Source organism: Pararge aegeria, chromosome 2 (assembly GCF_905163445.1).
Source record: "Pararge aegeria chromosome 2, ilParAegt1.1, whole genome shotgun sequence".
Taxonomy (NCBI): Eukaryota; Metazoa; Arthropoda; class Insecta; order Lepidoptera; family Nymphalidae; genus Pararge; species Pararge aegeria.
In genome coordinates, this window is record NC_053181.1 from 18780152 (window position 1) to 18796532 (window position 16381).

At 37.0% G+C, this 16381-nt stretch overlaps 2 protein-coding genes across 6 annotated transcripts; both read right to left on the reverse strand.

The window, feature by feature from the left end:
• Nucleotides 1-8174: 8174 nt before the first annotated feature.
• LOC120628635 (chromatin accessibility complex 16kD protein) lies at nt 8175-10191 on the reverse strand. The gene is made up of 2 exons (XM_039897158.1): nt 9893-10191; nt 8175-9738 (listed from the first exon to the last, which is right to left on the reverse strand). The coding sequence occupies exons 1-2, from the start codon at nt 10016-10018 to the stop codon at nt 9457-9459; spliced, it is 408 nt and encodes a 135-aa protein (XP_039753092.1). The 5' UTR covers nt 10019-10191; the 3' UTR covers nt 8175-9456.
• A 1657-nt stretch (nt 10192-11848) lies between these two features.
• Nucleotides 11849-16043, reverse strand: LOC120628628 (arginine kinase). 5 transcript variants are annotated; one of them, XM_039897131.1, is made up of 3 exons: nt 15902-16043; nt 13773-13951; nt 11849-12957 (listed from the first exon to the last, which is right to left on the reverse strand). In XM_039897131.1, the coding sequence occupies exons 2-3, from the start codon at nt 13936-13938 to the stop codon at nt 12056-12058; spliced, it is 1068 nt and encodes a 355-aa protein (XP_039753065.1). In that variant the 5' UTR covers nt 13939-13951; nt 15902-16043; the 3' UTR covers nt 11849-12055. The 5 variants fall into 5 exon arrangements, with proteins under 5 accessions (XP_039753065.1, XP_039753044.1, XP_039753076.1 ...); XM_039897110.1 differs by lacking the exon at nt 15902-16043 and adding an exon at nt 15348-15627; XM_039897142.1 differs by lacking the exon at nt 15902-16043 and adding an exon at nt 14618-14641.
• Nucleotides 16044-16381: the final 338 nt, after the last annotated feature.

A 16381-nucleotide genomic window follows, 5' to 3' on the forward strand; every position in this document is an offset into this window, starting at 1 on the left:
CACAGTGGCGTGCATAGAGGATGTGCAGAGGGTATGCAAATGATATAAAATGAAGAAAATATCAAATTCAAAATTTCTTTATTTATGTAGGCACACCGGTACTTATGAAGCGTTCATATATTTAGGTTTACATAATTGTAAGGGGATGGTGAATGGTGATAACTTCGTCCGCCAACTTAAAGCTACGAGGGTTCCAAACGCGCCCCTGGTCTAAGAAGAGCCCACAACAAACTTAGCAGGGTAATTTTTTCTTTGTTATCACCATCTCACAGTAAATTTATATTAAGCTATGATGATAGCTTAATTCACACCCAAGCTTTTTTATCGTTTAAGTAATCCGTAATATTATAATAGGATTTTTCTGTAAGCTTACGGTTTATATAAACTTTGAACTTATTGAGAGACATCTCAAAGATTTCATTTGGTAATCTTTATATATATATTTCTTGTGTGCGTGTGTATGTCACTAAACTCCTCCTAGACGGCTGGACCGATTTGAATGATTTTTTTGGTATACGTTTGGGTGGCACCCTGGATGGTTTAGATTCACAAATTAGCCCGACAGATGGCGCTGGGGTCCGCTAGTTTATTATAAAATAATATACAATTGCCCTTGAATGAAATTGCAATTTTGTGTAGCCTAGTGAACTGCACAACGAGTTTATTTTTGCTTTGCCAGTACGAGTTATAAAACTTAAGGATTGTAAGAGTTATAAAAGCCTACCCTTAAGTCTTTATAACTCGAACTGGAGATTTTCTTCATTTTATATCATATTCATACCCTGTACATACCCCCTATTGCCTCTAACGCCACTGATCATGCATAGTCAGTCTTAGCTCCATATAAGAGTTGAAAACTAGATCACTGCTTATCATCTGTCATGTTTAGCTGATGATTAATGATCTATAAATAAATGTTAACTACTCGTAACATAAGCTAAAGCATCATAAAAACTCTATAAAATCAATTAGCCAGCTGAGTAAGAAGTTAATACTTAAGTAAATAATATTGTCAATAGAAACGCGCCTATAAATCTGTTTCTTAACAACTTTAGGGTCTCTTCAATCTAATCATGGGATTCCTGACTGCAGGATGCGGGAATCTTAATAACCTTAAACATAAATAAATAATTATACTACGACAATACACACATCGCCATCTAGCCCCAAAGTAAGCGTGTTATGGGTACTAAGATGACTGATGAATACTTTTATGAATAGAATACATAAATACTTATAAATTATAATATACATATAAACACCCACTGAAAAAGATTCATGTTCATCACACAAACATTATCCAGTACTGCCTACTGCGCCAATCGGTCAAATTAATGTTCAAAATCAGGGCAATAGACATTTGTTTTTTTTTAATTTATCAGCAGCTTTGATACATGAATATACTTTAGCAGAGCTTGAAGAGTGGTAAATTCTCCGTGCCGATTTCGTTTGTAAAAAGCTTACGGTATCAGTGGATAATTTCAAACAATTCATGAGTGATTTTCTTGTGTGAACGTGAAGGATTGATTGACCGCTCTTGTAAACGAATTCAGACAAACCGATATATATACTCGTATATGTAACCTACCTCTCTTCTTGAGCTGTGTTTGACGCCATTTTTGTTTTGTTTTGTTGTTGCCTGGAAGATATCGCTATGCAGCGATAACACCGCCAAATTGTATATTTTTTGTTCAATTTTAGTTTACAATTCTGTGGTGTGGTGTATGTTTATGTGGTGTACAATAAAAGTGTATTCATTCATTCATTCATTCATTCATTCATTCATTCATATGTTCCAAATTGCGAAACCGGTTGTAGGCCTTTCTAGTCAGGGTAAAACTGATAAAGCTGTCTCAAACACAGAAGGTATATGCTCCTGAAAAGGACAAGTGTCAACAAAGTCATAAAATTTTATATGCAAGCATTTTTTTTCTTTTTCTCTGTCCCTGACAGAATACCGACCCGATGTGTCTGGATATACCTTACCATTGAACAGTTTTTTATTTATTATTAAAAACTTTAGTAAGTTACTAAAGTTTTAAAGGATTTGTAAGATGTTAAAAAAGAACCTCTTGGTTGCACGAGCGTGCTTAATGCTAAATTATTATGATAAAAATATATTGAGTAGGTCACGTTTCAATACTTATTTGCTTTTTAATAAACGTTAAACAAAGCTTGCGAAAGTTAACGCGCGATTGCTATTTAAATAATTAAGCAGAGGTGTGAGCTATTGTTTTTTCAGTCGAAGGTGAGTTTCGGTTGTAGATTCTATAATGTTTATATAACAGAACTAACTCACCGTGGCCTATTTAGAAATTGATTCGGTCACAACCCGTACTTACCATCGTTCTACGGCCGTTTGGAGCAGTTACATAAGAAAAAAAAAACAAGTGTGTTCTTGTGGACACGCGTTAGAAGTTATAATACTCTTATCTATCTTTCCAAAAATTTCATCTTTCGCCTTATTCTACGTTTGTAGAAAAAGGTATTTAATACATTGAAAGTTTTATTATAACGCATAAAAGTTTACTCTCATCATTTTTCCCTAACGCGCCAAAAGAAGTATAACTTCAAAAAGAAAAGATAAAATGTAGTGGCCAAGTGGTGTCGCTGTGGTAAAATTAAAAATTATTAACGAGCGAAGCTTTACACCCAATTCTGAAGACCACGCAGTCGAAGTCGCGGGCAGAAGCTAGTATTTATTATAAAATTATAATAACTCTATTTTAGTTTCCTGAATTGGAAGCCATTAGTATTTTTTGCATGAAATAAAGTTTTATTATTACAAGAAAAGAAAACGCTAAGCGCTAAACGATATTTCAGCTTATCCCATGCCAACCGCATCGCATAGCCATCAATTTCGTTTCGTTTTCATCGAGGTCTGCTGACGGTGTTTCACTAACCCTATTTTTTCTCTCAGATGTGCGATTTTACCAAAGAATTAAGAACATACAGAAACCATATACATCAAAACCATTTACAATATTGAAGCATCAAAAACCACTCCACTTTAGTAGGGTTTTTCGTACAAACGGTTAGTCACTTCATACCAATTAGCAGGTGAAAGTAATTATTTTACCTCTAATGTTCTAAAAGTTCACCATAAAATAGTAAAATGGAAAAAAGTGTGTGAGCTAGCGGGTGTAAAGTGAGACGTGCGTGGAGCGTTTTCACTATATTTGGACACAATGCACCGCATGCAATAATAGCTGAATGAGAATTCCGTTTGTTCTTAACTTATGGTTTTTACATACGTATTGCCTTATTATACTTCGGTCAGTGGGATCTAAACAAAGGCGGTTAAAATCGCGCAGCTACATAAAATTATAATAAAAATTTCTAAGCTCTAATAAAATTTCAACTGAATTAAAAAATATAATCAATATAGCACTAATGAGATTCTTAGAATGAAAATTAAGAGTAATAGCAGTACGAAGGTAAATAGATACGTAGCTATTTAGTGATATCAATAACGACCTAGTTATTTTACAGTAGCCTTAGTACAACATTTGCACTCTGGTAATCGAGGAGTCGTTTTCGAGAATGGAAATACTTGAGCATCGAAATAAAATTGATCTTATAGAGATTATTATGAAGCTCAAATTTAGAACGTTCGTAACGTTTGGAAAACAAAACTCAGAAGTACAGGACTTTATGCTAGTTTTCAGTGATTTAGGTGAAAAAAACGCTTCACGAACTCTCACGTGATGTCTAACGACGTTAAGCGCCGTCTAAAGTTCGACACCGATTAGGCGGATCGTAATGTATATGAGACTTGTAAAGTGACATTTGACAGATGGAAAAAAAATTAATTTGGTTTTCTTTAATAACCTTAAATCCTGTTCTAAGCTACTTAACACTGGCAAAGTACATTGTGTTATTTTGGCACTACGAAAAGCCATAAATCAAAAGCAGAAGAAGAAGAACCTTAAATCATAAGAAAAACAAAAATATGACAATACAAACACAAAATACCACACCTTGCGGCAAGAACCATAGACAAGTTAGGTTATATGAGTTGCCTATTGAAAATCTATTGGTAAAAGGTAAATGTATGCTTAGGAATCTTCTTTGATTAGGCTTTACTTACTTAGGCATTGCCCTGCATTGCATTAAAAGTAACCTAATGACATTGTCACTCGTTTTATCCCCCGTTAGTGAAAACGGGGATAAAAGGAGTGACATTGTCATTAGGTTAATTTTAATTTTATAATTAATAAATAAATAAATATACTACGACATTACACACATCGCCATCTAGCCCCAAAGTAAGCGTAGCTTGTGTTATGGGTACTCAGATGGCTGATGAATATTTTTATGAATATAATACACAGAAATACTTAATATTACGACATTACGCACATCGCCACCTAGCCCCAAAGTAAGGGTACTAAGATAGTTGATGAATATTTTTATACACATTCACAGAGATACTTATAATATGCAGATAAAAAACCAGACACTGTATCACACAAACATTTTGTAGTTGTGGGAATCGAACCCACGGCCACGACTCAGTTCGCTGCCCTTAATTTGGCGATACAGAGTTTGACACTCGAAAAAGACTCCTCGATTGTGACCCAGCAAACCTTATACTAAGGCTACAGTTGCGCAACACTAAGAACACCTTCAAGCAGGTAGACACAATCGAATTGAAAGTGGTAAATAATAACATTGGATTTTTTCAATGATTGACATTGTAAAGAACATTTACTAAGTATGTACCTGCCAACTTACTTGGGTACGTTTATTTCTATAATTGTTATCATATTCAAAAAACAATACTAAGATGCTTCTATATCGTATCAGTTTCGTATCACATACTCAGGTGTGCCTTATGGAAATCGATCAAACGGGCAAAATGTCTCCTTTCAGTGGTTATAATGAAGGGGTTTTATTCACTTTGCGTTCACCACTCGCCCGACAATGCCTTATTACGTAGCCTAGTATTGAAACTTTAAGTCCGTCAATACATAGGCTTAGCGGGTAAGTAATGTACTGGAGTCCCTAGGAACTGATTTGAATAATGAACATCGCGGACGACGAATCCGAATTTTTTAGTCCATTCTAATATTGCCCTCTCGCTCTAACGTATGATGGCGTCCCTGTCACTCACCAGAGCTTGTGAAGCGCGAACCATATCGTACAGATTGTAAAAAAAGAAACCCTACAATATTTGATTTTATTGCCTCAGAAACTATGAAAATTATTCAACTCAGGGTTGACGCTGACTTCATTTTGGACGCCCGTAAAACCCTCGCTACACTCAGGATTGCAGATGCCAGATACTCGTTTGCTTGGGATTTATCCCACGCCTTTATTTATCCATTGCTTTACCCCCTCTTCCAACAATCTAATATTACCTACTATTAACAGGGGTTAACTCCAATTCCCTGTTGCCGTATTTTGCAATGTAAATTTTATCCTTTGCGATGGATTTAATCGGGGGATATTATTTGTGTCTACTGCCTGTGTTAACCCGTGCTGGAACTGAATCAGAATTTAATTTAGAACACAAGATAGTTCTGTACAACTTACCGCAGCGGGCGTAAATATTGGTACTTACCATCCGTGTCACGCTCATGACTTACTTTAATCGCCGAACAAACACTTAGCGAGTAGGTAACACCACGTAATATTATTTTTCTAGTTACTACTGGGCTTCTCAACCTGGGCCGCATTAAAAAGTACATAGATCCACGCACCGTAAGCTTGTAGGTACTGAAAAAATGGTTTTATAGATCACCCAGATCAGTCATCCCATTGATGAGGCAGTTTTCGTAAAAAAGAATTACTCTACTAAACGATTCGTTAAAATTTATTATTTATCACGCTATTGCTGTAACCAGGTTGCTTCTTTGATAGTTTTAAATCCCAATGTTAGATGGTGATAACAAAAAGAAGCAACCGGCTAACTTTGTTGTGGTCTTCTTCTTAGACCAGGGCGCGTTTCTGACCCTCGTAGCTTTTGTTTTAAATTGACGAATTCAGTTATCGCCGTCAACTCACTTCCATGTCACATTCTACATGTAATGTACGCATCAAAATTGCCAGCTATGTGCCTACTTGAATATAGAAATATTTGACTTTGACTTTGACATGGTTTTATTAGTTTCATATAGAGGATGTTGTATTTTTGCGCCTATCTGCCTAACTAAAAAAGATCTCTCTATTTTAAAAAGCCGTGTTAGGCCGCACAGAATTTTTAACTTGACAGAGCGCCTGGCTTTATAAAGTTGGGAACCCCTGAGTTACTACAAAGATCAAAGATGGAGAGCAATTGGCAAGGGCTTGCGTAACGTGACAATGGGCGACGGTCGGGTCAACCGCAACGCATGTCGGCCAATTTGTTTGCACTTAGCCGAGTTATTGACTCTGTTCGGAACTTGACACGGTTCGAAATTTAAATTTTTGTGGTTTATTGACAAAGGTACTGAAATCAGGTGACAGGTGTCAACGAGAGTCTTCTGTACAGAGCTTCTTTTTATTCCACTACAAGTTAACCTTTGGTTGCAATATTGCCTAGGATTGACCGGGGGGTGAAGGGGTAGCTAATATTTATTAATTACCGTGGAAAATAAATGAATATACTACGACAATACACACATCGAAGTAAGCGTAGCTTGCGTTATGGGTACAAAGATGATTGATGTATATTTTTATGTATAATATAAATAAAAATATTGGAATATACATATAAACACCCAGACACTGAAAAACATGTATATGCTCATCACACAAACATTTTCCAGTAGTGGGAATCGAACCCACGGCCACGACTTAGAAAGCAGGGTCGTTGCAAACTGCGACAATCCGCCGTCAAGATAGAGACAGACAAAAATGAAAAAAAATACAGTTAGACCATACAAGTTATAAATGCAGTAAGCACATAAAACAGCGCGCAGCGCGCTCCAAAATAATTTATTTGTGATAATCGATTTTACTTTGGTAAACTTGACCCGAACTGGAGCATACACATAGCTAATTACCTAGAATGAAGCTGTGCAAATAATATTAGTGAAGCGTATACTAACCTAGGTCACATATCCTTAGTTAAGAGCCTTAAAAATAAACATGCAACGTGCGTAATCCGTAGAAGAACCAGAGTTACCGACATAGCTCAACGAGTCACAAAGCTGCAGTGGCAATGGGCGGGGCACATATTTCGGAGGAGGGATGGACGTTGGGGTCCCAAGGTGCTGGAATGGCAGCCCCGCACTAGTAAGCGCAGCGTTGGTCGACCCCCGACGTGGTGGACGGACGACATTAGGCGCGTCGCAGGTAGCCGCTGGATTCAAGCGGCACAAAACCGTGGAATTTGGAACTCCCTACAAAAGACCTATGCCCAGCAGTGGACGTCTATCGGTTGATATGATGATGATGATGATCATCAGTCATCACTGTCGATCCTATTAGCCTACTAGGTACCATTACAGGATTGATCCCAGTTTTATCAATGTACTTAGTTTACGAGGTCAACTATCGATAGTTTTCCAACTTTAAATAATTTATTTTTTCCGTACAGCACAGGGTGCTTTTATTATAATGGGTTTGTTGAAGAGGTGCCATCTGTTAGAAGATTCTATAACTAGCAACTGAAGTAGTTGAAGTTCCAAGATCTACAAATAGATGGCATTGTAAACACAAAAAGTAGTAGCTGATTAGGTTGTAAAAATTAATTAGCAACTACTGTGCACAGTTTGCAGTAATGCTTAAATACCTAGTATTAGCCTGTTTCTTGTATGCATAATATTCATCTTTTACCTTTTCGCTATTGGTAAAGCATATATTTACTATCATAATAAACAAAAATAATTAAATTGAACTTTACTGAGGATTATTTTGTAATAATTTACAAGCTCAAGTACACAATATTAAATTAACTTCTTTAAAATTGTCTGGGCCAGTCGTTAAAGAAGCTTATAAAATGAGGGCTTTCACAGTCAGATATTTTTTTACAGATTATACTTGTACCTTAAATGTCAGAGTGATTTTTTAGAGACAGACTAAATAGATTATAAGGGAACTTTCAGATATTGAGGGCAGATGAAAAAGATCAACAAAATCCTTCAGTCTTGAAGGAGAATTAAAACACTATGTAAATTCAAGACCACTTTTAAAAAACAGCAAAATAACACATTAGAAAACTAATAATGCAAAAAAAAACCAGCTAAGTTAAAAAGGTTTTTTAATATTATGATCAATTCATTGTCTATCTAACACATTTTATACACAAAATGTTTGGAACTGTAGTACTCCATGAGGTTTGGAGTCCCTATTATAGCAACAAAATAACATTGTACAGGAAAATAGTAACATTTCATTGATTACAACATTAAACACTTAAATCAAACTAATAACCAGTTTGTTGAATCAAAACATATTGAAATACTAATTTGAGCAACTGCACATTTTCTAAATAACATTATATATAGGTTTCATATAACCTGATGGGGTAATAAAATGTAACTATCTTATTTAAACAGGTAGGTACAGCATTACCATCAGAATGTGTTGATCCCAAGTATATAGCAGATAATGTGCATGACACATTGCTGAATCAAATTTACAGCAAGTTGTACTTAGAAAAACAGTCCCATACAAAAACTAGCAGATGTGGCAAAGCATGTTATAAAATATGTAATGTTCTTACATTAAATTAGATATTCTAACCCCTATACTGCTTTCAGACATTACACACGCATTAGCTCTTCTGCTAGCAAAGTCATAAAACCAAGACACATTAGTGAGCTAGAACTTATATTAAGCTTAATATATTATTGATTAAAGGTTAAAAGAACATTTAACTTAGAGCAAGTTCAGACTTAGTCAAAGCTAATGGTTTCAGCTATGGTACATTGTACTTCTCCAAGTGCGTAATACAGGATCTTTTCGAACAAGTTGCAAACTGGCTGCCTCCATAAAAAAAATGCTTATTTGACTGTGTAAATTGTAAACTGATAGGCCACATCTGTAATGTGTTAGAAACTGTCACATAAGTTACAGTACTGGAGGACCACATCGGGGTTACCCTCAAAACTCTTATATTAGCCTGCCAGATAATATTGACCACATAGGGAAAAATGTATGTAAAATGCATATTGCAGAATTAAACAGATTGAACAAATTTTGATCACGGTTCTACTTGCTTAGTCGTAGTTTTCATTTTGAGTAATACTTAATTGGATTTTTTAATACCGCAAAGCTAAAATATGGGTTATCCTAAGGCCAGTCAAACAAATTCCTTAGGCAATTTCCTTAATTCCGCAGGCAAGCAGAAAACTGAGACATATGGAGTATATTTTGACTTTACTCAGCCAAATGTGTTAAAATGAGTCAGATTTATGCCAGCTACATAAATCTCCTCAGTCTCATTTTACATATCCAAATTAATTATATGTTTTGCATCCTCATAACTTTTTCATAACATATAAAATTAAATAATTAAAATGTATCCTAGCTGTTTTGAGAGTCTGGATTGGTTGTGCTACTGGAACTCTCATCACTGCTGTCTTCTTCGCTAGATTCCTCGCTGGACTCATCAGACTCATTTCCCTTTGCCGCTTTTTTTGCCATCAATTCTTTAAACTGTCTGACTGTTATTTTCCTTGGCATGATCTCTCTGAGAAAATCTAAAGTGTCATCCTCTTGTACTATTTCGGCTATATGTTTGTATTCTAATAAATTACTTTTTGTGTTCTTGAAGGCTCTTTTAGCTAGATCTGTTACAAATATTTCCTGTAAAATGTAAAATAGAAGTTTAATTCAAACGCGAATGCTGACAATGAAACTTACGAAGACTTATAAAATATAGGTATCTTATTTCACTTTTCAAAACATAAATGAGATAAGTTGATATATAGGATTTAATTAAGTGGAAAGGCAAACTTACTGTAACTTTGGTAACCAAGTATAATGGCTCTGGACCAACAGCATCCACATCTGGAGAACTTTTCATTATAGTTTTCACTCTAGATAATGGTAAATGTAACTCTTTTTCTGGTTTTGGAGTCGACATTTTAATTTTAAAATGTTTGTAATTTAATTGGCGCGCCGGTCTATGGCTAGATGGCAGCGGTTTTCGAATGAACTGTCAATATTTGTCAAAGTCAAACGGGCAAATTGGCTAATCTGTGTAAAGCCAGAGGGCTCGTTAGCTTAGCGGTTAGAGCACCCATTTAAATATGTAATGCCAGAGAAAAAACACCGGGCAAAAACAAACTTGCCTGACAGCAGACAGATGGCAGATTTGCATCTGACAAATGCAAATGACGATGACACCACAGACCGCAAGTGAAGTGGCTAACTATATCTGTGCCGTAGACACCATATTTTGCTCATATATTTTGTCAAGCTAAGGAAAGTAAAAACGAAGTATCTAAGGCCTGAAAAGGAAAATAAAAAACCTGTTATGCATGCCACCACATTCGCATTATTGCGAATGAAGTTTTTTTTATTTTCCTGGTCAGTTTAGAGACCAAGTAATAATTGAATTCCTTGGATACTTGTATCGCAGCGTTACACTTACTTACAATCAATATGAGATACTAAAATGCCATCTCAAAAACTTCAAACCGACGACTAATAAAAAGTTTTAAATCCTCATTGAATAGAACTTTTCAATTCATATTTAAGCGCCTGTCTGATTATCTATCAACAATTACAAAGAACATTCATGAAATTGCTGATAAATTCAGTCAGGCGTCCGAGTACAGAGAATTTTAATTTTTGAATTATTGTTTTAACGAATCCGGTTGTATTTAATATTATGTTGAGTAATTTTCACATTCCGTTGTTATTAAAAATTCATTTAGACAATACATAAGCGCTAAGCGACCACGCTGCTTTAATATGGGTTTTAACGATTATCTACCACAATATATTCTCTAAAATATTCTTCACCTCTAATTGAAAGCTAGTGTTGGAAATTTCCTAATAGAGAATATAAGGCCTTCGAATCAAGACTTGTTTTTGGTCAACTTTACTAATAACAATCACATTCCATTGTGCTTAAGCTTTTCGAACTAGTTCACATCATGGACCTTTTCTCAATAATCACACTCAGCCTATTATGTCCTATAACTGGTCTCTCTTAGAAGACGGTATTAGGGCAGACTGAATGCTGTGTTCCGGTCTGAATTGCATCGGTGGATGTCTAAATTACAAGTAAATAAGGCTCAACACCTAGGAGTCAGGTTGACGGGCACAGGACGGCACGACTCCTTGAATACCCTGTGAAGAGTTGCTCAGTTTATAGGCAATGGTTTTTATCTTGCTATGAGGTGGGCAATCTGCTTGACCCGTCAATTATTATATACCATATTAAAAAAAATAGACTCACCAAATATAGTCCATGCACTAAAACAGGTAGTAACCTGTACTGGAAAAAAAAACGTGCCGTCCAAGGCACAGTGGTTGATACCGCCAATATCCTTAATCCGGGCTGTTATTGAATTTAACAGAAAATACACAATACCTAACTATTTTTGACCTGACCCGGGACTCGAACCCAGGACCTCGTGTTCACATAAATATACTACGACAATACACACATTGCCATCTAGCCCAAAAGTAAGCATAGCTCGTGTTATGGGTACTTAGACTGATGAATATTTTTATGAATAATAGATGCATAAATACTTATAATACACAAGAAAAGTATTAATGTTCATTGCAACAACACTTTCCAGTTGTGGGAATCGAACCCACGGCCTTTAACTCAGAAAGCAGGGTCGCTGCCCACTGCGCCAGTCGGCCGTCAAACATGACGGACATGAACATGCTAACCGCCACACTGAAGAGGCAGTTTCTGTCTAGGGAAATGATAAGGCTATAAAATAATAAACAGTTTGTGGTCTTAACGCTAGCTGTCTTTATTTTCCACTTCCTTATAGAAAATATTTTTACGAAAAACAGTATATAGGGCCGCCCGCGTGCCCGAACGCCCGAATGTAGCGCCGATGACTAGTTCGCCGAGCAGCCCAGCCAACATCCAATACTTACGTGAAACCGATAAATAATACAAAAAAAATACTGATTGTACGAGATCAAACGCTTACAGGGACTTCTCGATTTTGATCAGTTCAGCGATGCCGTCGTACATCTCTTTGACAGCGTCGTACTCGGTGAGTCCCATGCGCCTCTTGTTGGAGATGTCGTATACTCCGCCCTCTGCTTCGGTGTGCTCACCTCGTGTGCCGCGGACCTGCAAGTGGTATTTGGACGCGACCTCCTCCAACTTTGCCTTGTCAGCGGCCAGCTTGGGCAGCTTGATGTGCACGGACGCGCGCACGGTCGTACCCAGGTTGGTGGGGCAGAAAGTCAGGAAACCGAGGCGATCGTGGTGCGAGAACGGAATCCTCTTCTCAACATCGTTGACTGCGGTCACTAGCCTTTTGTATACTTGCTTCAGGTCACCGCCCATCTGCATGGAAATGATACGAAGGTGGTCCTCCTCGTTGCACCAGACCAGGAAAGTCTTGTTCTCATTGTGGTAGATTCCACGGCCGGAGGGCCAGAATCGGCAAGCGTTGGCAGCCTGGAGGAAACGGTCACCCTCCTTGAAGAGGAAATGGTCATCGATGAGCTGTTGCTGGGTTTCCTTGGACATGCCAGTGAGAGGGAAGAATGTACCCTTGAGTTCACCTTCGAGGCCGGAGAGGGTAGACGAGACTTTCTCTTCCATTTCCTTGTATTGGGCCTCGGTTAAGCAAGGGTTGAAGGGGTAGCCTTCCAAGGAACGGCCACAGCGGACACGGGTTGATACAATGAACTCATTTTCAGGGTCAAGGTTTCCAAGGGTTTCTACATCACCCCAGTTCTTAGGGGGGTGCTTGTCGGTTTTCTTGAAGCCATTGTGGTAGTCCTCAATGATGGGGTCAAAGAGGTCAGAGAACACTGAGTAAGCTTCAGCATCAGGCGCATAGATTCCAACACCAGAGTCCAAGTTCTCAACACCTAGAAAGAAACAAAAATTTGTTACTTATAGTTTAATCATCCTTATTGTACCTCTAAAAGGTAGTTATAAGAGACTGCAATAGAACTTCGACCCCTACTCTTTTAAGGATATTCAGATAACTGTCACTAATAATTGTATGAACAATTATTTTTCTCCAAAAAAATCTTACCTAAGTAACAATAACTAAATTGACATTATCAATATATCTTTAATCTATAGATATTGCATTGTTTTATTATCAAAAAGATATTTGCTGATATATGTGTGACCATTATCTCATGTTTTCACATCTAATCAAAAAAGTTTAAGGCAGGTACCTACCAACATAGTACCTGCCTACACTTGAAAGTATTATGAAATATTAAATTTAGTTTGAAAATAAAAATAAAAAATTCTAAGTCATTAATTTGTTTAACATTTACTTCAGATCTTACTTGATAAAATAATAAAAAGTTTAAGTAGAACTGCTAAAAACCCATTAGGTACCTTTCTGAAGAAAAGGTTAAGATCTCTAAGAAAATCTTTAGACCCAAAAATGGCTTAATATCCTGAAACACAATGTATGACAATTTTATCAAGTCAATACAAAAGGTCTGTTTTTATTAGATAGGTACTTTTTATCTAGATAGGTAGGTAGATAGTTTATATCCATCAGGATTTCGTTACGTAACGCGATCCAGTCATTTAACCTTATAGCTAACTGCGTAAGTCTATTAGGTCTTTTATTTAATTTCCTCGAGAGTCTAAGCTAGGTATACATTGGGTTACGAAAATGCGACCTCTTAAAATTCATGCAAAATTGTATTCAACTTACCAGACTGAATACAATCCAAAAGTGTTGAGCCGAAGGAAGTTTTCTTGTTCTTTAGAGCATCGAATACTTCCTTGGTAAGGTATTTCTTCAGCAGTGACTTTGAGTCAGAGGCCTGAAGCTTGCTGAATCCAGCTTCCAATTTCTCGATGGTTGCGGCGTCCACCATTGCTGCGACTTTTCTGCAAAAATAAAAATAATTTTAACATGTGAACACTTTTGTGTGAAAATGAAATAATAGTATGGTATGCGCTAACGCCTTCAGTGCTGCACATGTTGCTCGTGTACACATTATATTGAAAAAAAAAATCTAATTTTCCAACTCAGGCTTCGAGCAATAAATCAAAATTAATGAATGATCTACGACTTTTAAAATTCTACGAGTTTATGACGGACGTGAGTACCTACGTGCCTACTTAGTAGCGTCAGCCGTTCAAAAAGAATAAAAAAAAAACACTATGGTCAATAACGGACGCAAGTCTATTCAAAAACTCCGTTTCTAAAAAAAAAATAGAGATGTACCTACTTACCGAACGTTTTTCAAGATTCAAAACAAATAAAAAACTATTCCACTATGCCATTGCCATTCATTGAATTTTAATTAATGAAATATGTTTATTTTAAAGGATACGTCGTTTCATAAAAATCAACACACAAATATTACAAACCGTCTGATGAGGTAATACGTAAGAACAGCACCACCGCAAACGAGTACAGGAATCGTGACTTTGAATTTATAATTCATGGTGATGACTTGTTAAAGCTACGACAGGCGATGAGAGGGTTCTAGCAACTAGGTGATAGTGTCAGGGAAACTGCCGGGATTTAGAATTGTTATTCGAACACACCCAAGAGCCACTTGAATTTCGTAGAATTACGTAATTTTGCCAGAGGTCGCCTTAGCCGCGCGCAAGTCTACTGGATTTGTCAGCTCACTGCGCACAAGTACTGCTTAGCTGCGCGCAGCCGGTACCTCCCACTCGATGACTGCTTACGAATGTTATCGCGGTTCTTATTACCAAATTGCATTCATTTCTGTACGACAACGTAGTTAACATAACAAAGCATACTCAAATTACAGTTTCATTTTTACATTCCAAGAAAGTTAGATATCGATAGCTCATAGCACGTAACATAAGTATAGGCCCGGTACTTTGGTGCAAGTACTTTGCAAATATTGTAACAATTTATATTAATTTAAACCAAATACATATCATTATATCGATAGACGGTTGTAAAACTCTTAATTACTCTTATTTTGGGAACAGTCGACAAGTTACTAAATTACCTACACAATATTACGTTTGCAAAAATTAAGTATAAATTGACTACCCATGAACCTAATACATTGACATACTGTTTTAGATCTTTATCAAAAGTATTTGAAAGAGAATTACAAACGAGAATAAAAATTATTTCACATAGAATGCGCTATTCAATTAATATACGGATAATTTATAGTTTTTCTTTGCCATAAAAAATTTGTTTGCTCATTCGTCAAAGATTCGTAAGCAATTAGAAATATAAAAAAAGTAAGATTCGACACATTAGAAATAAATGCCGGCTACGAATACGCACCCGTCGGCTTCTTCAGCCGGTTTGTTTTCCTTGTTTTCTTTTGTAGCACAACCACCCATTTTCACAACTATGAGATGCTACTAAACGCTAAAACATGCACTATATCACAAAAGAACTACTGCAACAAAATAAAATGAACGGAGGATACTAAATGCAATGACGGAATGATATTTTGCCCAAATGAGTATGCCTGTGCAGGGAGCGGCGAGGGCGAGGGTTGTCCCGATCGATGCCCAGTACGCACGCACGCGGCTCACGCTTCCCGCCCTTCGGGAACCGCTTCAAAACTTTTCGGAGGGAAACCTACCCCCGGCCAGCGCCACCGTTTACCTTCGCGGGCTTTGTTTGAATGTAGAATGGACTCCTTACCACAAAAAACCGCCGTATCGGAAAAAGCGCACTTGAACTTATCATTGCACATCTTGAAACGGTTTAGATTGTCACTAGATAATAATTTAATCGTTATCAAAACTTTTGAAGTGATGCCGTATGACGTATGCAATTGGAGAGGCTGGTCGGGGCGGCAGAGTAAATTCTTAAGTGTCCCCGCTTACCTTGCACTAGAACAACCGTTAGAGTCGACTGCGAGGAGTAGAATGGTCGGTGTGCGGGAGCGCGCGGAGCGTTAAGGCCCGCTACGCCCCGCGCCCGCACCGCAGCCCTACCGCTGTCAACCTTGGCCTTGCTGGGATGCTTCGCGTCTGGTCATCGCAGATCTGACACTATCTAAATGTTTGCCACCAGCTTTTAACACGACTATGGTCATTAAACAATGGAACTTACGATAAATTCGTAATCAGCCCTCCAATGAAGAAAGTTTTTTGGCATAACTTACTTGCTTTCCTCAAGTACATAATTTTTTTATAAAACATTATGGTATTTGTAGATAGTGAATGATTGTGGAAATTCTAGATAACTTTTAAATTTGTCATAAACATGTAGTATATAGCTAATAGTGTAACTTTATAAAATGAAGAACGAAACAATATCCTCTTTATCATAGACGCATAGCGCAGTGGCTGATATAAAATTAG

Coding starts and splice junctions, on each gene's coding strand:
- LOC120628635 (XM_039897158.1), bottom strand. CDS start 10,018: ATGTCGACTCCAAAACCAGAAAAAGAGTTACATTTACCATTATCTAGA. Junction 9,739..9,892: donor ACTTGGTTACCAAAGTTACA/GTAAGTTTGCCT, acceptor TACATTTTACAG/GAAATATTTGTAACAGATCT.
- LOC120628628 (XM_039897101.1), bottom strand. CDS start 14,514: ATGAATTATAAATTCAAAGTCACGATTCCTGTACTCGTTTGCGGTGGT. Junction 13,952..14,437: donor ACGTATTACCTCATCAGACG/GTTTGTAATATT, acceptor TTATTTTTGCAG/AAAAGTCGCAGCAATGGTGG. Junction 12,958..13,772: donor TTTGGATTGTATTCAGTCTG/GTAAGTTGAATA, acceptor GTTTCTTTCTAG/GTGTTGAGAACTTGGACTCT.